The following is a 25531-nucleotide window of genomic DNA, read 5'->3' on the forward strand; positions in this document are numbered from 1 at the left end:
CCTTGCAGCTCTTTTGCAAAAATCACACAGTGCCAAAAGGAAAGACAAAAGTTGAGCTTCAGAAAAACACTTCCTCCAGAAAGCAGGGTGGAGAGGTAGCAGGGAGGTAAATGGGGTAAAAGGGGGTCAAATATGTGGTGACAGAAAGAAATCTAACTATGGGAGGTGAACATACAATGTAAATAAAAGTATAGCTGAAACTTACCGGATTTCGTTAACCAATGTCACCATAAAAAAAATAATAATTAACTAACTTTTTTAAAAAAATAAAGCACTTCCTCAATAGGGCATAAAGAATTATAAAAATCCCAGGCAAGTTTGTTCATTTTATTTTCATTGGCCGTTCAGTATTTTCTTCCTTCTGGATAGGAAACCCTTCCAAGATGCCCAGAGTTCTTAGACAAAGACTTTTAAGGTTGGAAGCACTCACGGGTCATCTCATCCACTTTCTCCTAGCAGTCAACATTTTTTATTATTGTTCTTAGTTCGTAGGAAGAAGAGTCCTCACGTCTGTTCAGCCACATGCTCCAGGCTCCCAATATGTGTCCATCACTGTTAGAGAACTCACTAAACAGTAGTGACAGTGGCTAGCATTTACCCAACATACTCCATGGGCCAAGAACCATCCTAAGCACTAGTCCTTGCATCCAGCCTACAAAGTAATGTGTCATGATGATGATGATGGTGATGATGATAGATAATGATTACTATTATCTTCACAAATGAGAACATGGAGAATAGAGATTAAGGAACTTTTTTGCATGTGGTGGAATCTAACACTTTGGTAGTCTGACTCTACACTTTTAACCATTAATGTTATCACTCAGCCCTAATCGTGTCCTGTTTTGCCCTGCTAAGCCCTCAAAGAGTTACTAAAACACCTCTTTCTATCCCTCCCCTTTAGTGCCTTTCCATTAACATGGAGCCCTCCAAGTTTCCCTCCGTGGACTGAAGCCCTCTCTGTTCACAGTAAGGGACAGGTGTTGAGTCACACTGTTCACTGGTTTATTGAGATTCAGGGAGACCTTTCCCCACAAGACATCACAGTGTGAAAGGGACACCGCCTCCCACCTCATAGGTCCATCTATCCATCTCAGTCAGGGGTACCTTCCTTTGTTCAGGATTCTCACCAACTATCCACTGGAAGCAACTCCCAAATCTGTCCCCATTTCTTCTCCCTTAATTGCCCCAGAAAAACACACAACCAAAGGGAACAATCTTGGGAGGCAGTGTGGAGAAGGAAAAGGTATATGTGGTGAGGCTGCTGAGGAGTGAGAAATTTCAAGCAAGGTACCAACTAGATTATGAAGTAGTGACATAAAATTGTATGAACAAATAAGAGAAAAAAAGAGTCTGGTTCCCAGGGTACTGGAACTCAGATAAACCCAGAATTCACGGAGGGGCGTGTATTTACAAGATGTGGGATGGAATAGCACATTCTCCCCATCTGAGGGTAGGGATCCCCTGCTTCCTCTCAATCCCTCCTTCTTCTCCCTTTCCCTCCCCCTACTGGCCTGTCCTCCCTCACACACCTCTCACTTGTAAAGCAAATGGACTCGACTCCCATCACAGCTAAGCCGGTCAGGGGGCTCAGGGGGCCCCCTGGGTAGACCCCCAGAGGGGTCTGGGGGTGTAGGAGGGTGGCGCCGTGAGCGGAGCTGCTGCCGAGACTGGAGCTGATGGCGCAATTCAGAGACACGTTCTTCTTTCTGGAGGAAGAAAAACAATTGGGAGAGTGGGAAAAGGGGAAGTTATAAAAGGATACGGAGGAGGAAAAGGGAGGAACAGCAGAGAAAAATGCAGTGGAGGGGGGATTTAAGGGTAGATGGACGGATAAATTAAAATGAGGAATCAGTAAAAGAATAAGAAAAGCCAAAAGAACGTAATAGGAACACCAATTGAAGAAAAGATCAGGGAAATAAAGGGGGTAGATAAAATGAGGGAGGGGGAAAGGCCAGTGTACACAGCTTCCAATAAGTCATACACAGAGTCATGTCAACCCAGTTTGATTATCCCCCACTCTGGCACTGCACTAGCCTCCAACTACAGCCTGGGGCACAGTGGATACCATGCCTGCCCAGATCCCCTTTACTGGAGGAGATGCTCAACATCCAGCTGCTGAGAGCGTTGGCTGCTGATGGCTCATAGCTGCCCCAGCAACATGCCACTCACAGCCCTTGGCCACTCCCTCTCCTCCAGTGGGTCAAGTCAATAGTGCAGTTCATCAGTTCATGCCCCAGAGCCTCTCTCCACCTGATGAAGCCAACACTAGATTTTACATGAGAAGGAATCCTTACTCAACTCTCCCTTTCCTTATGCTCCTCCACTCACTCCCTGGCAAGTTTTCTCCTGAGACCCTCCCTCAATAGATCGCACGTACCTGGACCCTACTTCGAACATGGCTTCATAAAACCCAACCTGAGATGTGAGCCTCCTGGACCCTACCAGCACCCCCTGCATCAGCACGCACCTCAGCAATGATCTTCTCCAGTTCGCGGTTCTCCTTCTCCAACAGCCGGGACTTCTCCTCCTCGTTGTTGTTGGTCGATGACCCTGTCTTCATGGTGTCTTGCGCCTCTGACTGCCATTCTCCTCGGGTGATCAACCTGCGTATCTGGGAGCGAATGTTTGAGACATGGGATGACTAAGCAGGGACTGTGTCAATTAGCTGACGGTGGATCGGAATTGAAAGGAATGAAAATAAGAGGGACACACTCAGCCCAAAACAAGGGAAGAAGTGGGAGGAGGGGGCAGAGGGGAAGAAGGGATAGAGGGGCACAGGCTAGAGAGTGGGAGAACACCCAGAACCTCACCTTGGGCACGAAGAGCACAACCAGAGTGATATAGGAGGAAAAAACTATGGCGAGGGAGGCAAAGGCAAAGGCTGCATCCTGCTGGCTGGACAGGATCATGGTGACGGGGGCAGTGATGAGGCACAAGACCTGGGGGCAGAGTGTGTTTAGGGAGTCTCAGATTTGCAGGCTCAGATAAGATCTCAGGTTTTCTTTCCCCAGGATAGAGTCTGTGAGGTCAGGTTCCCAGTGAACTTTCCATTTCAAAAGGATCCAAACTTGGGGTCATCCTCAATTCTAGCTTAAGAAAAATCCTAAATAAACTGTCCTAAAGCAGTTTCCAGTTCTAGGTCAACCCATCCTTCAAGGCAGGAGCTCCCATGATCTCTATACACACATTCACAGTCCTGGAGTCAGTCTGTGGGCATACCTAACAAGAAATCTAAATTCAGATTCCAGCCTGTGAACCACAGACAAGCAATCCAAATTCTTTCCTTCTGCTTCCTTGCCTATGCAGTGGAGATACTAATATCCACTTCACTGGGTGTTTGTGTCAAGATTAATAAGATAGTGTCTGTGTGTGTTTTACAAACTATAAAATGCTTTATAAATCCAAGGCATTAAAAAACTCTTTAAGACTTCCACCCAACCATCCGAGATCTAGTGCCTGATTCTTCTCAGGCTGCCCCACTGAGTTGCTATAGTCAGTGCCCAGGGTCAATGCCAGATGTCCAGGGAGCTCACCGCCACATTGTAGATGGCCATGCCCACAGCCCGGTGGTCATTGATCTTCTCAGTGGACACACTCTTGGTCTCATAAGCAAGAAATATACCCAGCAGCAGCAGCAGCCCCTTGTAACCATAGAAAATGCCTACAACAGCAGGAAAAGGTCGTAGGGCAACAAGACCTCCATACTCCCATTCATTCCCCATCCTTTCTATGCCTATCACCTACTGCTGCTCTTTCTTATAGTTCCACAATGGACAAAGGAGCCTCTTTTCCAATTGAGCCTTTCTGATCTAGCATTCCTCTCCCTGTCCACTCCCTCCAATGTCCACCCAACTCCCTCGCACCTCATGGCTTCCTCTTGGGACTAGCAGCCATGTCACACGGGAAGATGATGGTCATGAGCACCTGTCAGTCAGGCAAGAGCCTGGGCCACACGCAGTCTCTCACCTCATACCGTCCAGGTAGGAAGCTGGCTTTCCAGACTGAGGATAAGTTTGCCATTTGTGGTCATAGATCAGAGTGATATTAAAAAGGCCAGAGGGAGCCCAAACCCATGCCCTCACAGCCCCGGCCTTACTTTAGGAAGCTGTCTAGACACAGATGGTGTCAGGTATGATGAAGATGAGACCATCCACACTGATCCCTCTGCTGAACACGAGTTCTACCTTATCCCTTCTTTAGACCCTAAGCTCCTCAATGCAAAAGACCAACTCGCCCCTATTCTCAGAAAAGATTAGTCCAATAACCAAAAGGAGGACATTCAGACGGGGCTGACATAAGACCTCTATCTCTTTTTCCAAAGATCCTTCAGCCTCCAAACAGTAAGTTTTATTGTCCTTGCCCCATCCCCCACCTTTGCTCCATCATTCCACTCCTTTCTCCCATATCCCACACACCAAGCCATGTATTCATCTTCTTGGAGCTGCAGTGCTCAAGCTGGGGCAGAATAGACACATCAATATCTTCCTTTGGTTCCTCCTTGGCAAAAGTCTAAGAGAGAAATAGGGTGACAGAAAAGATGGTTGCCATCCTCCCCTACCCTCTCCACCTCAGCTCAGTCCCTGACTCCCAACTCTGTTCCCTCTTTTCCTATGAGACCCCCAGTTTGGAGGCCAAATCCACTCTAGGCCTGGAAGTGTTTGCCTGAACACCTTAGAAATGCTTACTCCCATGATTCCCAGAAAGTCTACACATCCTTCTCAGACCCTTCCCCACTTCTATTCTTCAGATGAATCCAAAGGCCTCTGATGGGGCTCCTTTTAGGAAGGAGAAAAAACTCTGATATGCAGAAGGCAGGAAAGCGGTCTCCTGCAGAACGACTTTCCTCCTCAAGGGGACTTCCCTCCACGCACAGCTCCGAAAGCCTTAACTGCCAATGAGGCCACTCGGTCTCCTGACGCTTCCTCTCAAGCAGTACCTCAATGGTCCGGTGCAAGGGGTCCACAATTTGCCAGATGGCAAGAGTGAGGACATCCATGCCCACCAGCAGGCCCACCGTGGCGTACAGTTTCCAGGGCTCCAGGGTCTGGGTAAACACGGAGCACAGGCATATCAGCGGAAACCCTCTATCCCAACAGCCAAGGCACTAGGGGCTGGGAGTGAGGAGCAGCTCACCTTCCTCCACTCCTTCTTTTCCTCTTTCTTTGTGAAGACTGTGTGGACCCACCAGATTTTGGTAAACATGGAGCCATAGCCCAGACTAAAGCCCAGACCCAGGAGCCAGAGGCGGGCCTAGGAAAGGAGAGAGGGCAGAGGAAGAATAGGGTGGGACAGGTGGCGGGACTGTGGTGAGGATGGGACAGGCTATAGGATGGAACAGGCAAGACACAACCAGTAGGGGACAGTGCGGGGCAGAGAAAGCCAGCAGAGGAGAGTCTCCCTACCTTTAACAAGTTCCTCCAATCCATCTTCTACTTTGCCACCAAGTGATCTTGCTAAAACCTACTAGTTTTAATGGCCAGTCACTTCTGACAGCCCCCAGTGCCTACAGGTTGCAGTCTGGACACCTCTGATGTGGCATGAGACCCTTCACAATATACTCCCACCCACCTTTCCTGTGGAGAGCGGACTGCAAGCTGACAAGGCCCTTGCAATCTGTGAGGGCAACCAGGGTTGCCTTGTCTCAAGAACCCTCCTAAGAATGGAGAAGTACGAACTGAGGGAGAATAATGCAGTGTTGCTCCAAGACAGGGAAGCTGTGAGCAGACTGCAAAAGATCATAGCAGGGTGTGGGTTGGGTGATTGTGCAGAGGATGATCTTACCCTAGCCAGCAACTGTATGCTCTTGTATAAAAGCAGCCTTGCAAAAATAAAACTGCGCCATTGTCCACCATCAGTGGGCAGTGGACCTCCTGATCCCAGCTTTCTGTGTTCTTTCTTTTCTCGATCTCCCACTGCTCCCACTCAGGTTTATTTTCCAGGGCCGCGCTGGACGTGGCAGGATTTACCACTCGCTAGACGCGGCACTTTCCAGGCTCATCGCCAGGTCCTCACCTAGTCCACACACTCCAGCCGTGCTGAACTGCTCGCTCTCCCTCAATCTACTCTCCTTTGTATCTGTTAGCCTATTTGCCAGCTAATAAAATCCCATGCATCCTTCAATATTCAAATGCCAACTTTTTTAGCTGTCTGCCCAACTACTCTGTGAAACTGCTTTCTCTCCTTTGCTACTACAGCGCTTTGCATACATCCCTATTCTGATATCTCTCATATTGCACCACAGTAAACTGTCTGCCTCTCCTACTGCATTCTGGCCTCGCTGGAAACAGACAGCTCCTGGTGAACTGGCTGTGCATGTGCATGCAAATGCCATGTGTACAGATGCATGATGAAGACAGGTACAAGGCAGAAGAAAGGAAGAAGTAAGGGTGGGTAGGGAAAAGGGTGGTATTTCCCACTAGCATAATATAGAACCACACAAATATCACTATTGAAACCAGCCTTTCCACACAGCCCCAGAATCTTCCATGTACCCAGAGTCCCGGGCCTCCCTCCCTATATAACAGTAGTCCCTTCCCTACAACTCTGCTGGCTGACAGTTCAGATTTCTGCCTCTGTTTTTGCCAGCCCCAACTAAGGCTCTCACAGGCAACCCACAGTTCTTGTTCTCAGCCCCCACAGCGAAGACAAGCCACCATTGTTCAGGGGTCCTTTGTGCAGACCCCCTTCCTTCGTCCTCAGTACTCCCTCCTCTTCTCTCCAAGGCAACCTTGGAACCAACAAGTGAACTACAGAATGAAAATGTCTGGAGGCACAGAAAGAAGGATGAAGCCAAACATATCAGAGGGGTGGTATTAGGAGAAGGAACAAGGACAAGAGTCAGGGAAAGACAAGAAGAAAAGGCAGAGAACTATACATCACAGAAGGTGTTGCTGAAGGGAGTGGGAGAGCCATATTTTGCAAGGTATCTGCCCAGCCCAGCCTTACCTGGCAGACGAAGGGGAACTGGTTTCTTCCAATGTGGTAGCCATCCAGCCCGAGGGGGAAGACAGCAGCTAACGCCAGCGAGCAGCCCACAGCAGTCAGATTATTCAGGTTGGGCTGTGAGTTCTGGATATAACTAGGGCAGAGGCAGGAAGGGTGGGAGAGGGAGAAGAGCAGAATTATAGCTTTTCCAGGGAGGCTCAGTTCTCCAAATGCCATGCAATGACCTGACTCAACCTCAGGGCCACAAGACTAAGGAAGGCAGGCTTGGAGCAGGCAGCGGAGTCTTGAGAGACAAAACCAACATAGTCAGGGGGCGAGAGATAGAGCTGTGGAGGGCCTGCCAGCACAGACTCTATTTAGAGCCCTGCACTGCATTGCCTGGCCCCAAAGTCTTTTTTATTTTTCAGTTAGTTGCTTTGGAGCAGGAATGGGAGTTATATCTGCTTTCCCTCCTTTCGTTCTCAGTAATCACTGGGAAAACAATAAGTCAGAGTGAAAACCTCAATGACACATGGCCTCAGAGTGACACAGGTGATTCTTACTCCCTTCAATTATCATTAAGAAAACAGGACAAGAAAAATGCCAGAAGATACACTTACCGGACATGGGAGTTGTAGATGTTAAAGGACAGACAGACTACAGCTAGGACAATACCCAGGCTGGAGAGAACCGAGACGGAGATAAAGAGTTTCTGTGACAGGAAGCGGAACGTCTTGATGACCAGGGTCTGGTCAGCGGGGGGGGACCCTCCTATAGCACAAGCAGGTGGGAGACAGGGAGAAGGGGAAAGAAAAAGGAAGCAGGACAAAGGAATGAAGGTGGGACAGGAGGAAGAGCAAAGAACAAAGCTACTGATGGACAATCACAACTTTGGCTGTGAGGACATGAGGCCCTAGCTGCTCTGAGTCATGGCTGTTGCAGGTGGAGGGCTCTTAGGGAGCAATCAGAAATGAGATCAGAAAATGTAGCAAATGTCCTGTCTAGAGGCTGAGAAAGGCTGAGCTGTATCACCAAAGCTGTAGTCTTTTCTTCGTTTGTTATTGTTTGTTCTTTCTGTTTTACTGTCTTTCTTGCAGGAAAGGAAAATGGCGAAGAAAAGAAGGAGATAGCTGAGAAATTTATGAGGTTTCTTAAAACGCACATCAAAAGCTTCAAAAACAGCCTCAAAGTATCTAATCTGGCCTCCTAACTTTAGGGGGAAAAAATAGAAACAAAAACTAATCTGTGATTTTTAACCCTGGCAGGGTAAAATTCCCAAAGGTGTTTTCCAGTTAATATTAAGAGAAAGCTCAAATGTGTCAGAGTTCAGAGGAGGAAAAAAAAAAGCTAATCTCAATTTGCTAAGCTTGAAAAAAAAAAAGTAATTTAGGCCATGCAGCATTTATAGCAGTACAGAACACTGCCCTAAATTCAAATTATAAAAAAAATTTCAAAACTCTAGCAATGCTGGGAACTACTAGATTTCAGTTGGGTGGGCAGATGGCAGGTATCTCCAATGGCTGTGCCTCCCCTCCATCCTTAAGATGCTGAGCCTTTATTTTATCCTTCCTTTTGCTCACCTTTAGTATCTTTACTCCTTCCTTATTATTTTAGACCATCAAGCACACAAAGAATATTGCTTACTTTCCTTCTTTAAAAAGCACATTTTAGCAGAAGACAATTATATGAGGCTTTCCATCCTCTCCTATAGTTTAAGCAACCATTTTCCTGACAGAGATAAAGAGGCAGCTCTAGGCCTGAAGTAGCTGGTTCAGATACTTCAAGGCACCAGAACATCTGGGAAACCCAAATGGAGTTTCCATTTCCCATCCCTGCCCAACCCCTGCCTCTAATTCCCAGTTACCCTAGCAATGTACTATTTTTAATAGAGCATTGCTACCAACCACCTATTCCCTCTCCAAATACGCCAGTCTCCCCTACCCACACCTTGGATGTTTTATTCCCTTTCACTTAACCCTGGCCCCTGGTCCATCTCCTTGGTAAATTTCAACCTAATGGCACCTACCACCCCATCTTCCTTCAAATGCATGACCCTTTTCTGTAAACCTTTTTGAGAGGGGTTGAAGGGAAAATATAAACAGGATCCACTTACCAATCCATTTATCCGTTTTGGACCAGGAAAGATCATCTTTGGTGCTATCATAGTAGCCAATCTTCTTGTAGCTGCCGCCTGGGCAGATGACAATAGAGTGACCATGGATAGGTGAAGAACTGATCCTAGGCATTCTCAACTAGCCATTTCCCTAAGGTAGCTTTCCATGGTTGTATCTGATTTTCCCTTCACCTGAGCCCTGAAAGATACTCAAAGGACCTGAGGGGTCATCTGAATAAGCAATGTGACTTAAAAGCAATGTAAAGTGGATCCCTCAAATCAAGAATATCTCACATGTGTAAAGCCCTTCAGTGAAGAAGACTCCAATGTTGGCCACTCATTCTACAGACTCACGCCTCTTTTAGCAAGATGTTTCTCACTTTGATTCTAGCTTTGAAAGCTTTAAACATTTGTTTATTGTCCCTCTCATGATAGACAAAATCACGGAATCTATTTTCCCAGTGGCTTTCATTTTAATTTTATAAATTTCTCTTATGTTGGTTGGCTTGGGTTCTATTTCCTTAGCTAAGTTGCACTTGCCTCTTAAAGAGGAATTCAGTCACTTCTAAGATACCTGTTCTAGAACTGGCCCAGTTACCATAACTTTTCCATCAAAAGCCAACTCATACCCCTTTCACCATGGCTGAAATCCATTCCCTTTTGTCCTGGATACAAAGATCTCAAAGGATGTGGGAAGTGGGAGAAGGAAAGAAAGAAACTTTTCACAGGAAGCCAAGAAATGGCTCTCCTGGCCATGCTATAAGTGGCTGAGAGTGGAGTGAAGCTGAAAAATTAACTCACAGAAGTTCTGCAAATACATAAGTGTGCTAAGTCGTAAGAAAATACAACTTAGAAAAGCCAAACTATACATATTGCAAAAAAAAAAAAAATTGTTTATATAGCAAGGAAATTCAAGGGATTCCCTTTAAAAATAAAAGGTTTGCTAGATGCAGCTTTCCTTGAGTCCATGGGTATGCAAGTGACAGGTCATTAACCTCTAAACCCAAGCCATCAAAGGGAAATTTCTGAAATTAAAATGGAAGCCACTGGGAAAAGAAAGTGGCTGTTTACAAAGTGCATGCCACTTTTCAAGAACATAACTACTGCAACTCAAAGAAATCACCCATACATGAGCTTTTTATTATTATTATTAAAGAGTTTGATGAACACAGTTAGAGAGAAGAGCAGGAGGTGGGGAGGCATCAAGGCCACTTTGTGGTGTCTTCTGGTGTTCTTCTACCAGACAATGTCCTAGCCCAGCTCCAGCCTGGCCCTGCCTGACTTCCCCTGTCCCTTTATGCTCCTGCACTTACCCTGTAGCTGCTCAATAAGTGTCCATGCCATCCGAGAGCCACTGGCATCAAACACCACATGACCCTGTGAGGGAGAGGAACATGTGGAGGCAGACAAAGGGGATACAAGCAAGAGTGAACATCAAGGACTCTTTGAATCCCTACGTTTTTGATGTTAACTGATCTTCTGAATGAATTCTATTTATGGCATTTGCCTGCATATAGGACATACCCCAGATGCCCATACCCTAGATTTTAGACACATTATTCTTTGAGAAGTTTCACCCATGAGATTTGAATGGGAAAAATCCCCAGATAGAATACCAGGAGACCTGGTTTCTAACTGTGACCTGAGCAAGTCACCAAACCCCTTTGGAAACTAATTTCCCCAGTTTAAAAATAAGGAGATGATCTTTCAGACCATTTCCTCTTTCGAAATCCTATAATTTTTATCTGAGCCATAAATATCTGGACCCAAAAGAAATGAGGGGAGGGGTTGAAAGAAATGAAATAGACCAATTTTCCCTTCTAATCACTTGTAGGTTTTCTGCTTTGAGGGTCCCTACTTCCTCAGTCTGAGACGGATTATCTCAGGGAGGTAACTGAGGGAGACAGAGAATGCATGTTTCCAGGAGAAGGAGAGTCTCTCTCTCTCTCTCAATGGGAGGACAGGGGAGTGTAAAGGAGGTTGCTCGAACTCACGGAGACACCCTCAAAGGACGAGGAGTTCATTGCCCTGTAGATTTGGTCAGTGATGGTCTGGTTGTTATAGTTGAAGTCTTCTAGGCGCACACCCGAACGGCCACCCCCTCCAGATGTCTTGTTCAGGGCCAATGCCAAGGCCCAGATGGCATCATAGGCTAGCGGTGCCTCCTGGAAGCCACCTGTCTCCTCAGGGTGTCTTTTTAGTCGCTTGGTCAGTTTTTCTACAAACTCCTGTGATGTCTGGGGAGGGAAGAATAGGAGGAAAGGATTGGTGTGTGAAGGATTCCGGGGTGGCGGGAGCATCTGATTCTGGCTCCAACACTCTGACTTGAATAGACGGCTTATGTTCATGTTGTCAGACTGAGCATATATATGCTTAAAATCTTTAACTATACCCAAGTGGCTGTCTTAGATTGGAAGTGACTAAAGTAGGGATTAGCTGGGTCTAATGGTCTTAGTGTGTACAGTAGCTAGCTCAGAACTACAAAAGGAGAAGTTTAATGTATAGACATTGTGCATAATAAATGGCAAAGGACAGAAAGTAGAAATAGAAAAAAACAAGAGACATGGATATTCCAATGAAGAGCTGCAATGTTGTTCTCTCATCCTTCAGCCTTTCCCAATAGTTAACCCAAGACCAAAGAGCTTGTCCAATTTTGAAAGATCCTAGAAAAGATGACACCACAGCCTTCCTCACTTGGCTTGTCAACCAGGAAGACTTTTCTTTAGTGTGCCAACTACTTACCATCCTCCTGTGAGTTCAGTGCACTGTCTCTAAGATGTTTTTCAGAAGACTGAGTGCTGCAGAAACAACCCTCACGGTTTTAAAGTGTATCATTCGATCCCTACCCATGCCTCTCCCAACCCTCTATCTTCTTTTTCCAAGAAAGCTAAATAGAATGACAGCTCCTTTAACTCTGTCATGAAATGGGTCAAGAGACCTGAATTTCTATACCTGGCAGTAACGTTGCTTAGCTAAATGACCATACACAAATTGCTTTAAGGTTTTGGAAATGTCTACCATATAATGGAGAAAATCACATCTGCCCTTCCTTATCTCCCAGAAACCACACTGGCTCAGTGGCCAGCTCTTGGCAAGGCACACATAATACACAGGGGCACTACACAACCTTGTTTAGATTTGTAATGTTTGAATGTACACACACTCTAATGAATAGATGAAAGAACAAATAAAAATCTTCGTTCCCCATGCCCTGCCCACGTTTCTTTCTGTTCAACTTTCTGTAGACCCAAGGGAGTAAAAGATGCAAAGGACAGGCAGTGTAGTGCAGTGGAAACAGCCTGGGTTTTGAAGACAGACAGACCCGGACTCTACTTCCCTTGAGGACAGGACTAGGTTCCATTCTTTTCTTCACCTCGGCACCCAGCACTGTGCCCAGCCAATAATGGATGTCCATTGGATTGGGCAGTGAAAATAATATGTATGATACTATAATGGTAAACGTGTCATTACACATTTGTCAAAACCCACAGAATGTATAACTCCAAGAGTGAACTCTCATGTAAACTCTGGACTTTGGGTGGCAATGATGTGTCTGTGTAGGTTCATCAGTTGTAACCACTCTGGTGGGACATGTTGATAATGGAGGAGTCTGTGCATGAGCAGGGGCAGGGGACACTGGAAAATCTCTACACTTTCCTCTCAATTTTGCTATGAACTTAAGTTGCTTTTAAAAAATAATATAAATCTTGTTTTAAAATGTCTATTGAATAAATAGATGGATGGATTCCAAATCTAACTAATCTACTTACCCATTATGTAATCTCAAACAAGTTATTAAACCTCAGTAGTTGGCTATTCAGCTTTAAAATGAGAAAAATACTACCTCAAAGAGTTATTATAAGGATGAAATAACACATATTTAAAATGCTGAGTTTAAAGTAAGTTACATTTTCTTTTTGTGACTTTTCCTATACTTCCTATACTTCAACTTTATCTTTGTCACTGAACTCAGATCTATAATCCAGCTCAGTATTTCAAGTTCTATATCTTGAGCTGTCTCTAAAACATCTGCAACTATACGATTGATGATCTCAAATTAAAAATATCTAAAACTAAACTCAATTTTTTCCTCATTCCCCATCGCTTCCCAGTACATGAGACTGAATCCTTAGAATCACCTTAGACTCTTTCAAATCACCAAGTTGTCTTAATTCTTTTGTTAAAATGTTTCATTAATATCATCCATCCCCACATAGAATCGTGTTGTTAATAATAACAATAATAATAATAGTTAACATTTATATTGTCCATACAATGTACCAGGCACTTTTCTAAAATACATATATTAACTTCTTTAACCCTTAAATAATCCCATGAAGTTTATGGCCCATGTTAGAGATAAGGAAACTGAGGCACAGAAAAGTTTAACTTGGCTAAAGTTGTACTTCTAGTGTATGGCAGAGGTGGGATTCGAACAAACTCAGGCAGCCTGGCATCAGTGTCCCCACTCTTCCTAACTACCCTACACTGTCTCTATAAGCTGAAATGCTTCTCTCCAAGAGCGCCTGTTGGACAGACAGCAGTTAGGCTGAGGCTTTCTAAGTAGTCCTTCAGCCTCCAAGTCTATCCGATCTGCAGTTCAAAGTAAATACTACATCAGAAAATCACCCAGATGGGAAGGGATTCATCTACTGTGCATGATGCCATCCCCTGCCCAGATCCTCATACTCTCTGCTGGTTCCAGGTCACTACCACTAACGTGCTTGGCCACTGGTGGTGCCACTGGCTCTTCCCCCTATAACGAAAGTTACCAAAAACATCTTTCCCCCTTGGGTCAGCAAAGATATGGTTGTAAATTTTCAAATGGAAATGTTATTAGGCAGCTTAAGGAAAACAGAACAACCACCAAAATTCCATACCCATAGAAATTAGTGAAGTAACCGAGCGTAAATTTATGATCCTAATTTTTTAACAGTCCCATCTATTTCTATATGTGACAATGGATGTTTGACAATGATCTAAAATGCATATCCTGAGGTAGGTTTTTATTTTGTATTGCACCCAGATCTGATGGAACCTCTAATCCAATCAGAATTTACTCACAATCTTACCCCACCTCCCACCTGCCCCTCTAGCCCAGAGCTATATTATTTCTCCAGAACCTCTCTAACCCATTCTCCCAAATCTGACTCCTGGATTCTTTCTCTAAACTGTTTCTGCATTATTGACATTTGGAGCAGGATAATTCTTTGTTGTGGGGTACTGTCTGGTGCATTGCAGGATGTTTTAGAAGCATCCCTGGCTTACCCATTACACAGCAGTTGTGACAACCAAAATTGTCCCTAGATATTGCAACCTCTGGTTGAAAACCACTGCTCTAACCAACAGTCCTCAAAATGTGGTCCCCAAACTAGTAGCATCAACATCCCCAGGGAACTTGTTAGAAATGTAAATTCTTAGGCCTATCCCAGACCTACAAATTAGAGCTTCCAAGGAAAGAGGCCAGTGATCTGTGTACTAACTAACCTTCGGGTGGTTCTGATGGAAGCTAAAGTTTCAGAACTATTGATCTAAACTTAAGGCCATCCTTACAGAGTAAAGGCAATTTTGCTTCTTTTCTAAATCGCCATGGCTCTGGGCCCCTAGGACCAACTCTTGCTTCCAATCCACTTCTTTTGGTCCTGTTTAATTCATCTATAATCTTTTCCCTGGTTGGTTGTTAAGACTGCCTCAACCCTCTGGAAAATCTTGGCTTTTCCACCTGGCATTTTAGGCCCAAGCAGGCCTGGTATCACTAGAAGCCCTGTAGCCTCGAAGGCAGGCACATCTTTCTATAGGGACCAAGAGCCAAAAAGAGACCTCCAACTCATTCTGCCCTAAAACCCAGATGTCCCTTTATTCCCCTAACCAGATCCCTGCTTCCTGTCAGGGGCTCCTCTAGCTCAATGCTAGGAAGCATAAGCCACAATTGGAAGGTCCGGGCTCAGGGCACCAAAAAGCCTTTTCAACTTCAGTTACCAGCTCCTCTACTTCCCCAGGTCCTCAAGGATGACATCTGTCAGGTGTGCTACAGGGATGTGACTTCCAGAATTTTTCCATTGTATTTTTCAACCAAGATACCTTAAATACAGCGTCCCTTAGACTATCCCAGGATGATGTCCATGATCAGAGTCCACAAGGCAACAGGCCTTTCTATCACAATCCATTGCCAGAATAAACTTCCTGAATCTTCTTTCTCTCTTGCTCAAAAACTGCCATCAACTAAACAATGTTAGGCTATGAAAGCACAAACCTTTTAGTCAGACATTTCATGGTTTGCCATGGAAGGTGATAGGGCAGAGTGGTTTGGAGTTAGAGTCAACAACTAGGACTCAATTCCAGCTTGACCACTCAGTAGTTACATGAGCTAAGACAAGTCACTTAACCTCTCTGAGTCTCAATTTCCTGGCCTATAAAATGGAAATGAAAAATCTACATCAGACTATTGCTGTGAGGATCACTGAAATTATATATCCGAGCTCCTGGTTTACTACACAAAAACAACCGTTACTACAACTTTGTTTTAATGGGATATTTGGGGGCTTTATAACCATCACTTACCCCTTAAGATGTAGGGCTGAGCAGGCAAGGAGCCTCTTCATATTCACTCTTTTCACTTGTGCCCCTCACCTGCAAGGCTGCCTCTGCCTTCCCAAATCAGAGAATGTCTTCTAGCTCCCTGTCTGTCACTAACCAGCTATCTGGGACTAACTAATTTCAAAAGTCCCCTTTCCGTTTAAAGTTCTAAAATAGGATCCTTAAAAAAGCATCAGGAGCCAAGCTGAGTATCAACCAGGGGTGAATATTAAGCTCTAAAGAGCTCTGAAGTCACCAAGAAAATAAAAGGTATTTCTGCCAGGAACAGCGGTCCTGTAAAGGTGTGCTTGCATAAACAGCATCTGTATTATCACTAACGCCTCTCCCTCATTTGACTTCTTGCCAACTGCTCCTCATTTCCATGGTAACAGCCCTTCTACTCATCAGGGGACTACTGAACAAACCACTCTCATTTCCTCTCTCTTCCCTGCCCGAGGAAGTCAGAGCGGAGGTGGAATCTACAGGAAACATGGCACAAACAAGTTTAGGGTGGGCAGAGGCCCTGTGGCCCCCTATACCTCCAAATTCCACACCTGCTCCCCTCCTCTTCAAGGCTCCCTCAGGCCTCCCCATCTACCCAGGTGCCAGCTTCTAAGTCCCCACACTCTCACCATGTTGGAAATGCTGCGGGTGTTGGCAGGGTTCAGCATGACAATCTCAGTAGTGATGTGACCCTCCACCGCCTGGGTCATTTCATCCACTGTGCAGTTGATAGACGGGTCATAGGTCTTGAACCAATTGTCAGCATACCACCCAATGAGGAACCAGACGTACTTCTTCCCAAAGAGTCTCTCCTTGTATACCTGAATGCAAAGGATGGGGAGGGCTGGGTCTCTGTTTCTTTTTTTTTTTTTTTTTTGTCTTACCTCATTTGACACTATTCAGCCTCTAGGGAATCAGAGAAGAACAGAGAATTGAAAAGAGACATCTACAAGTTTTGGGGGTGGAGGAGTGAGTAGGAAAGGCTCAACTACTCTTCTAAGTTCCTCCCCAGCCTCTATTTTTAAGTGGCCTTTTCTAGCCAGTATGAAAAGATAGGATTCAAAGTCTCCTCCAGGAACGCAAAGCAGTAGGAAAATGAGATCTGGAGAAAGTGCTGTGTGTGTGAGAAGCCAAGAGATGGAGTTAGAGCCAACAGACAGGGACATCATATTAATCATCACCTCAGATCATCTACTATCAACTTGAGTGAAGATGTGGAGAGGCGATCTCATGAGATACTCCAGGCAAAGGGCCCGCCTAGTCCCCCTCCCTCTTCATATTTCAACTCCACCTCACAAAAAACTTTCCGGGCTTCAGTCTCATAGAAAAGTCCCACGATGATTCGGGCGTCCTGGCGCTACAGAATGGAGAGAGAAACAGAGCTCCTGAGGGACACCTGGAAACGCCAGAGGGGCTAAGCCAAGCTTTGAATTCCTGTGCTGAAGCACTTAGTGCAGGGCTCTGTGCAATAGGTAGTGAATAAATGTCAACTGGAAGATGAAGCTAAATGTCCCCAGGAGATGGTGCTGTCTCATAAAATCAAAATTTTGTGACTGTGACAGAGGTGTTAGCTAACACTAGTGTGCAATCATTGCAATATATAAGTTTATCAAATCGACATGTTGTACACCTTAACCTTAGACATTGTTATATGTCACTTATCTCTCAATTTAAAAACAAAAAACAAAAACAAAAACAAACCAACGTTCCCCCACCCGGCTCTCCTCTCCAGCCCACCACTGTTTCCTCAACCTCGTCCCCCTGCAGTCTGAGTCTACCACTCCAGGCCATCCCACCTTAAGGTTTTTGACCGGAACAGCTGGATCTGAGAAGAAACTCTGGCGGAAAGTAATCTCGATTCCAGCCTCCTTCACTCGTTCCTCCAAATCGTCCAGAGTCTTGAGTGGGAACGAGAAATAGAAAAAACATAGGGTGTACAATGGGGTAAAGACCAGAGATGTTACCTGGGGATCACATACTCAACAAAGGAATGGCAATTCTGAACCTTCCTTCAACATCTTCTGTCCCAGGGGTAAAGAGTGTTCAAGGAAAAGCATCTGGAGTCTTAGGATATGGCTTCCAAGTGAGAAGGTGCATGGAGAGCGCCTCCACAGAAGTCACCCCATTCACCCTCTTACCACCACTGACAGCAAAAATGGGGAAAAGGAAACAGGAACCAGGAACCAGGAAAAGGCAAGGCGGTCTGTTATAAATAAGACGATGTCAGCCCCAAGAGGCAAGTGGGCAGACAGACAAAAGGACCAGAGATGAATGTCTTGAATCACTGAATGAAAGTGGGAGCAGGATTAAAGGCCACTGAACATAAGAGTGGATTAGACAATCCAAAGAATAACATAAAAGAGAAGAAGCTGTCTTTTTCAAGTAGAGTCATGTGTTTCCTCTCTACCTCCAAAAATCCCCTTCTCCCCTTTCTCTCTGTTTGCCAGCATCTCTCTCTAAGCCAACTACCTGACTCACGTACATATACCTGTCTATCTGCCTCTGTCACCTCTCTTTCTCTCTCCCCCTTTCTTTCTCTCTCTACCTTTCTGTCTCTATTTCCATATACATCTTTTTCTCCCATTACCCTTCCCTCACTCCTCCCTGTACCCATTTCTATAGCTCCATTCTCTCTGTTCCTGTTCACACACACCCACCACCTCCTTGAGTGCCTCTGGATCTGCTACTTCCCTGGGTTTCGACCATGTATTCACTCCTTTACTGTGTCCCTACTTTAATATACCTACTTTAATAAACTGGGTCACTTGGGGTTTATCTGTTTGAAGAACAAATCATCAAAAGGGGGAAAAAAAAGTCCTAAAACCAAAAAGTTGGAAAGGGTCCTAAAAATTCAGCTCGTTCATTTCCCTGGCTACAGAAAGAACATGCACTTAACCCACTCGGAATGTGTTCTCTTTTGATAAAGAATCAGGATCTTCCCTCTAAAATGAATACCATGTCACATCTCTCTGCACTGGAGTCTTTACCCAGTCCCTCCTCACCGAAGTGAAGACCTCAGTGGTCTGCTGGATGGTGGCGATCTTCTTCCAGCCCCACTTTTCAAAGAGTTTCACACGAGTAGGATTGTGGAGAGTGGCTGATGGATGAGTTCGAAAGAATGTAGGAAAGCGCTGTCGGTTTGACAGAGCTGGTGAGCTGGAGCCATAGGAAAGCTAAGAGAGACAGGGATAGTGCCAAAGAGGACCTTATCAGTAGACTCCACTAAGACCTGCTAAGAGTTCCTTCAACCCTTCCCCACCTCTAGGCTTCTCTCCCTGACTCTCTCCAAGAGTCCCTACTTCTACCCTAAGAAAAGTGATTTTCAAAAGCCCTCACACCCATTACAATCAGAATGTCCTTTCACTGATCTAGCTCCTTGGGATGAACAAGGTCAGCTGCAGCACTGTTGCTAGGAGGCTAATTAGTTCAGGTCTATAAAGGACTCTGAATCTTGGAAGCAGTCCTCTTAAATATGCCCTTTCTTTAGTACAGCCTAAAAGGGAATGGCCCACCTTCTAACCCCCAAGCACTGCTTACCACAATGAGGTTCCACATCCTAGCGGCCTCAGCCACAAGCGTGGAGACGGAGCTGCAGCCAGGCATAAGGATGATCTTGATAGGGTCATTGTAGAGCAGCTCGTACAGGTACTTGGTGGCTTGGCCTGGGTCACACTAAATAGGGGTTGGGGGAAAATGAGGGTAGGCTCTCCTAACACTCCTTGCCTGCCTGCAACTCCTACTCTTATTTTTCCCAAAAAGCTAGTTATTTCTCCCAACTACCCATCCCTCTGCTGAAACGTTTTGGTCATGATTACCATGTTCTCCTTTCTGACATCTCTTCCTGTCTTCTCTTATTTCCCCTCATTTGGTAAACACCCTTCTCTGTCTTCCACCTAGTGCCTTACCCATCAGTATTAATACAAAACACATCTTCCCTCCTTTCAGCTCATTATCACACCCCTTAACCCTCCTTCCCCCTACCATCCTTGACTCTCACCCTATGTTTCTGTGCTCCAAACATCTGTAAGTAGAAGAGTCTGCAGGAATGTGAATAAACTCTCCCCAAGCCCCAGACAGCCTCCTCAAAGCCATATTATGAAAATTTCTCCCTCATCTCTGCAAATGCCCTCTCCCAACCTTCCTTTTTTTTCCTCCCTCTTCTCTTTTCAGGACTACTGATAAATAAAAGAGAACAGGAACGAGTCCACCAGGAGGTCCAGCTCAGCATCCACCCCCTCCTTCTGGGCCCTGACATTTGACAGGTCCATTAGAAACAAAGACACTCAAGGGTAGAAGTGGGGGAAGAAACAAGGATGAGGAAAGAAGTGGGTAGAATAAACAGAATGACTCTCAAGAAACTAGATAATTTTAGAGTGCCTAAAGGAGAGGCATGGAGATGGAGAAAGAAAACAATGTAGAAAGCTAGAGATGAAAGGAATGATGGGAGGAAGGGAAGTGGGGGGAGGAAGAGCCAGCAATGGGTGTTTCCCTCCTGCTGAAATATGACATTTCAGAAGCTGCTAGAGCTCCAAAGGAAGTGAAGAAGAAATGGAAGCTAGTGGGGAGCCAGGGCAGAGGGGACACAGACAGGAGGCATAGGATACTGGGGAGGGTGAAATGGAGAGGCATTTCCAAGGAAACAAAGAAGGCCCCCTAGAGCCTGCTCACTTCGCACAGAGGCCTGACATTTGGAACACTGTGGGAAGTTGGAGAAGGGGGAGTCAGGGGAGGCTGACAGAGTCTGAAAGAACCAACACTCGCCCAGAACTCTGTTGCCCACCCAACCCCACTACAAAGGGCAGTACTCAACATCTGCTTAATGGCTGTTTTTTGAAGGTTCTTCATCCCTCCCACTTTGGCATCTTTTGCATCTTTACCATTCTCAGGTCTCACCTTCCTGCACTCTCCCAGCATCTGTTATTCCAGATCCTGCCCCCAGCTTCTCCCAAGGCCCCTCAGTGCCCCTCCCTTTTCAGTCTGAAGAGGTCAATAGGAACAACAAGGACATAGAAGAACATATAAGATATATATATATAATCAGCAACATATGCTACCTAGATGTCTCTTTTGTGTCCTCATCCCTTCCTTATCTTTTCTTACATCCTTTTCCCCCTTCCACACCCAATGCATTACTGCAGATTTCCTCCACCATGTGATTCTCACCCCCTCCCCAATACACTTCTATTCTCCTCCCTCTCCTCTGCTCTTGCAAGGATCCAGATTTGCAGTCAGGAAACAACACATTTTAGTTTGTCTGCCTTTCCATCTCATTCTTGCTGCCTCTGCTATTTTTTCCTCCATCTCCCTTCTCTCAGGTCCATCTGCTTTCCAACACCCCCAAGGACTCACCTGTCATCGTGGATGAGTCTGAGCTCACACACAGAGATCTCAAAGCTCCCTGTGATCCCCTATCATAAAGCCTGCACGCATCCCCCATCTCTCTTCCTATACTCCCACCCACCATAGCCAATTATCACTCTTGCTCTCCCAAAGCTAGACCCTTCCTCCCTGTTCTGGCCCTGTATTTCTCATCCTGCCTCTCCTACCCTGTGCCCTATTGCTCTTCCCATTCACATCCTGGGCTTAGCTACAAAAGCGCCCACCAGGGCAGGAGTTTCATTGGTAAAAATGCAGATCCTTGGGACTCATCCCTAACCAAGAAGTTAGAAACTGTATATTTAACAAACTCCTCTGGTGATTCTTATGTACAATGAAGTTTGAGAATCACTGGGAAAGCGTCAGAAGGTATCTGAAGTTCCCTCTCCAAGTTCCTAACAGTCCTTGTGTTCTCTTCTCCCCAAGGATCCTACCTTCGATCCGACTTCTGCCACCTCCTCCTTCACACACCTATTTCTAGGTGTGGGTTACTGCTCTAAAGAATGAATATAAATCCTCAGTCTACCCCAGGTGTGAAATAGGCAACCCTCACCTCTAGACTCTATTCTACTCACCCCCAATCCCTTAAGTCGCTGGGCCACATGTCAAAGAAAATAAATCTGAGGTCCAAATTTTCCTTCCTTCCCTGTGCCACATCTTTCCTCGTACTTCCAATTAAGAGTAGGGAATAGTGGAGGAAAAAGAATCTTACAGGACCATCTCTTTCTACCCCTGGACCCAAATTTTCTTACCTCCCCACCCTTCTTCCTCATCTCCCGAACCCTACATCTCATTTCCATTCTCACATCTTAGAGGCCACAATGCTGTAAAAAATATAAATTCAAGATGCAAGTTCCACAGGATGCCCCAGGATCTCTCACTATCCCCACTCCTCCTCGCCCCCTCCTGCACTGCCATTCCTCACTGTTCTCTTTCTGCTCTCTGTATCCTGATTCCTCTCCATCCCTATGCTATTGTGGGGGCTCCCACGCGGGTCTCATCCAATTCATTTTCCCAGTGTTCTCTGCCCATCTCTTGACCATTAGCCTTCCCCAACTACAATATTCTATATAGTCCCACAATCCAGGAATCCTCCACAGGGCTGGGGATAGAGGGATGAGAAGGAGTCAGGCAGGGCTCACAGCTACCTTGTTGTTTGTTGTGATAAACTAGAGCACTCAAGTCCCTATTCCTTCTGGCTCCAGCCAGATGCCAAGATTTACCTTGTTACCATGGTAAATGTAAACCCCTGAGCCAGCTCCCCACCTCTGACATTCCTTCCATCTCCCAACCCATCCCAGGGTTAGTTTACTCCCCAGAGCATCAGGATCAGCTTGTGCCCTAAATCTATTACCAGTTCCCTCAACCCCAGGCACTTCCATGGGTCTCCCAGAGCAGAAGGGTCTGCCTTGCAACATGATTAACCATCCAGAACCCCTTAGAACCTCATCCTGAACCTCCAGCTCCTGTGCCTCTCCCCAAGCTCCCACACTCCCAGTCCTTCTCCTGCTAGTCACACAGAGGAGGGGTCTGCCTCAAAATCCCCGAAGTGACTCAGACTGAGATGGCTCAGACTGAGATGGCGTGCAGCGAGCTCCCCAAGCCCTCTCCTCCCACCCACTCCCATGTCGGGGGCTACCTTGCTGTCGTGGTGGATGAGCTTGAGCTCATAGTCCGGCAGGATGTCCCTGCGGCTATTCACGTCCTCCAGAGCCATCTCCACCGCGGGCTGGCAGGCCTGGCCCCCTGGCCAGCCCCCACTCATGGGAAACAGCGCCCCGATGTACACTGCGCGCCGTTCTGAGGAGGGGTGCGGGGGGACCCGCGGGTGAGGCCGCGGGAGATGGGGGGAGTGGGAGGCCCACACCACCGGAGCCACCCCTGCCGCCATCACCGCCAGGAGTGGTAGTGGCCACCCCACCCGGGGCGAGGAGGCCCCCGGACCCATGGCGGGGAGTGGGAGGTAGCTGCTTGGGGAGTGGGGAGCTCAGGGAGGACACTTGTCCTGGGGAGGGCTGCTGAGGGGATGTCGAGGAGGGGCCTCCATCCCTGGTTCTGCAGGGCAGAGGGGATTAGGCCCTCGGGGAAGCAGGGACGGTTGGCTTCCTACGGCCCCCACCACAGCTCTAGCCACCTCCACAGCCAGCAACCGCAGACTCTCCTCACGGACTGACCGACCGACCGAGGGGAGGAGGAGATGTAGGGCTGGGAGGAGGCTCTGACGTCACGGGCACAGGGGAGGGGCAGGAGTTGAGCAGAGAGGAAGGGGGCGGGGACGGAGGCGAGCGCAGCTGTGGGAAGGACAGAGGGGAAGGGAGAGGGAAGGCGGGAGAGACGGAGGACGCGCGACCCCCGGGGGCAGGAAAAGGAATGGACAGGAAGAGAGGAATCCCACCTAAGGGGACATCAGGGGAAGGAGAAATGAGGGGAAGGGGCGTGTCAAGAGGGAGAGGTGGGCGGAGAGAGCCGCAAGACGCTAAAGCACTGAGGAGCAAGGGATGGAGAAGGACAGGAGTGGAACTCGAGAAGGGACTGGCTCCTGAGAGTCTGAGTGGGGCTGTGAATATGTGAGGTGAAGGACTGACGGTTGTGAGGGAGAGAGCGTTGGGAATGGTTTTGGAAAGAGATAGTTGGGTAGAGAAGGGGAGGTGCAAAGGAGAGTGATGGGGATAAAGATACGGAACAAGGGACTGGGTAGACAAAAATTAAAGGGTGATGGGTGAAGGAGCTGAGAACATATAGAAGGGAAAGGATAGAGGGAAGGAAAGGATATGGGGAGGTGCTGAAGGAAGGTGAGGCTTGGCCAGGGGTGAGATGAGTAAGATGAGCTGATGGGAGTGGTCAGGTGAAATCCTAGAGACTGGGCAAGCAGGAATAGGTTCCAGAGAGGGTCGGAAGGAACCCCACAGGGAAAGACAAAGCGGAAGCTCAGAGTCTCCCAGCACCCTGCCGCCCCCTGCTGGGCTCTGCCCTTTGGCAAAAGCAGATGGGAGAAGGCGGAGCCAAGGGAAGTGCAGCCAAGCAGGGAGATGGGAGGGACCGCGGCCTCGCAGAAAACCGTGACTGGAGGCAGGAAAACAGGTAGGGAAAGAAGAGGCCCGCGGCAAACTGCGATGGGTGGGGAAAGGTGGGAGAAGGCCCCCGACCCTATAGCCTTGGGGCAGAATCCCTGGGGTTGGAGGGTGAAGAGTGAAGGGTCAGGGTATAGCAGTGCACGCGATAAGGGTTTCTCATCTCACCTGAGTGTGGCGTTCGATTCACTGGCAGCAGGAAAGACGGGGATCAGAGAAGAGTTACCACTGGCGCCCAGCTTCCCTGGCCTCATCCCCAGCCCCCTCCCACACCTGTCCATGCCGAAGACGGGGTAGAGGAGAAGCCTGCGTTTCTGAGGGGAGAGTGCCTGGGGATAAGAGCAAGGTGGGGCTGTGGGTCAGGATTTGTTGATTTTCTTTTATTTTTCATAGGACAACAGAATTTGAGACAGGAGTTGCCTGCAGCTAAGACATGGGCTGATCTTGGTTTTGTGGAGCCTAAATATAAAATTTAGCGGTCTCTCTTTAAGAGGAAACAATTGCAAATTACGACTACAATTGGTTTTAGCCTATTGCTGCTAAAATATCTTACTTATGCAATTTTTACATAAACCTATGATCTTGTGAATACATTATTATTAGAGCACTGGAAGAGGTCTGTGTAAATGAAGAGTCCCGAAGCTTAAATTTCATTAGCTTCATAGTCAATCCACCCCTAGATGGGACTCCCAATTTCCAAAATGGAATGGGAAACCACAAGCAGTATAATTAAGGGAGAAAAGCCAGGCCCAAGGATCTTGAGTCTACAAGAGTAGAGGAAGCACAATGTATATCTGCATCCCAGGAGAGAAGGCTGCAGAGGGAAAATATGGATGCTAGGAAAAGGGGAAATTTCCATAACTACAAAGCAGAATGTAGACACAAGATGGATTCCCTTGGGAAATAATGGAAATTGTCTGAGAGACATAGAAGAGGACTGCCCCTCCCCAGTCCATGGGCTCTCCTTAATGCTCTGACAGTTCTGCCCCCAGTTTTAAGCCGTTTTAATTTTTATCCTGATAATTTTCCACCCCAGATATTCTTTCCAATCTTATCAACTTTTCTAACTATGCCATGATTTATTTCTGAGTCTGTACAATAATTCAGATATAATGAATGGAGAGGGATCAATTCTAGAAGAGGATTATGTATAGAAAGCTCTAAGTTTAGAGAAAATGACTGAGGCTAGGGAAAACTGAAGTACTGAAATCTTAAGAAGGGTGATGGTGGGTGAGATTCATGATGAAAAAGAGAAAATGTGAGACCCCAGAATTGAGAGCAGGGAAAAGATATAAAAAGAGAAAGGTAAATGAAGAAATTCCCAACCCAACATAGGTAAAGTGGAGGAAGTTTGAGGTGGGCGGATGGAGGAAAGAGTTAGGCTTTCATCTCTGCCCCCCCCAAGGCCCCCCAATTCTGTATACCGCCCATCCTTTCCCACCATCCATTCCCAGCCCACACCCAT

At 46.7% G+C, this 25531-nt stretch overlaps 1 protein-coding gene across 14 annotated transcripts in view; it reads right to left on the reverse strand.

Moving 5' to 3' along the window:
• The window catches only part of GABBR1 (gamma-aminobutyric acid type B receptor subunit 1), a 35775-nt gene that overhangs the window by 7483 nt on the left and 2761 nt on the right, over positions 1-25531 (reverse strand). For 4 of the 14 annotated variants that reach the window (XR_005650356.1, XM_039851207.1, XM_039851206.1 and 1 more), the window contains exons 5-23: positions 24235-24255; positions 22635-22795; positions 19157-19291; positions 18622-18792; positions 17416-17517; positions 16911-16976; positions 16249-16440; positions 11035-11277; positions 10354-10417; positions 9041-9118; positions 7548-7698; positions 6949-7081; positions 5137-5253; positions 4940-5047; positions 4419-4512; positions 3537-3664; positions 2814-2942; positions 2471-2614; positions 1533-1709 (exon numbers count right to left, since the gene is read on the reverse strand). Coding sequence is in view for 12 of the 14 variants with exons in the window: in XM_039851207.1 (XP_039707141.1) it covers positions 1536-1709; positions 2471-2614; positions 2814-2942; positions 3537-3664; positions 4419-4512; positions 4940-5047; positions 5137-5253; positions 6949-7081; positions 7548-7698; positions 9041-9118; positions 10354-10417; positions 11035-11277; positions 16249-16440; positions 16911-16976; positions 17416-17517; positions 18622-18792; positions 19157-19291; positions 22635-22795; positions 24235-24255 (2411 nt within the window). In the remaining 2 variants the exon portion in view is untranslated. Of the gene's footprint in view, positions 1-312; positions 1710-2470; positions 2615-2813; positions 2943-3536; positions 3665-3866; positions 4005-4418; positions 4513-4939; positions 5048-5136; positions 5254-6948; positions 7082-7547; positions 7699-9040; positions 9119-10353; positions 10418-11034; positions 11278-16248; positions 16441-16910; positions 16977-17415; positions 17518-18621; positions 18793-19156; positions 19292-22634; positions 24396-25531 lie in introns of those variants that run through there. The other 10 variants (XM_039851204.1, XM_039851209.1, XM_039851210.1 and 7 more) reach the window with 10 other exon arrangements.

The sequence above is a fragment of the Pteropus medius genome, unplaced genomic scaffold, assembly GCF_902729225.1.
Source record: "Pteropus medius unplaced genomic scaffold, Ma_sr-lr_union100, whole genome shotgun sequence".
Lineage (NCBI taxonomy): Eukaryota > Metazoa > Chordata > Mammalia > Chiroptera > Pteropodidae > Pteropus > Pteropus medius.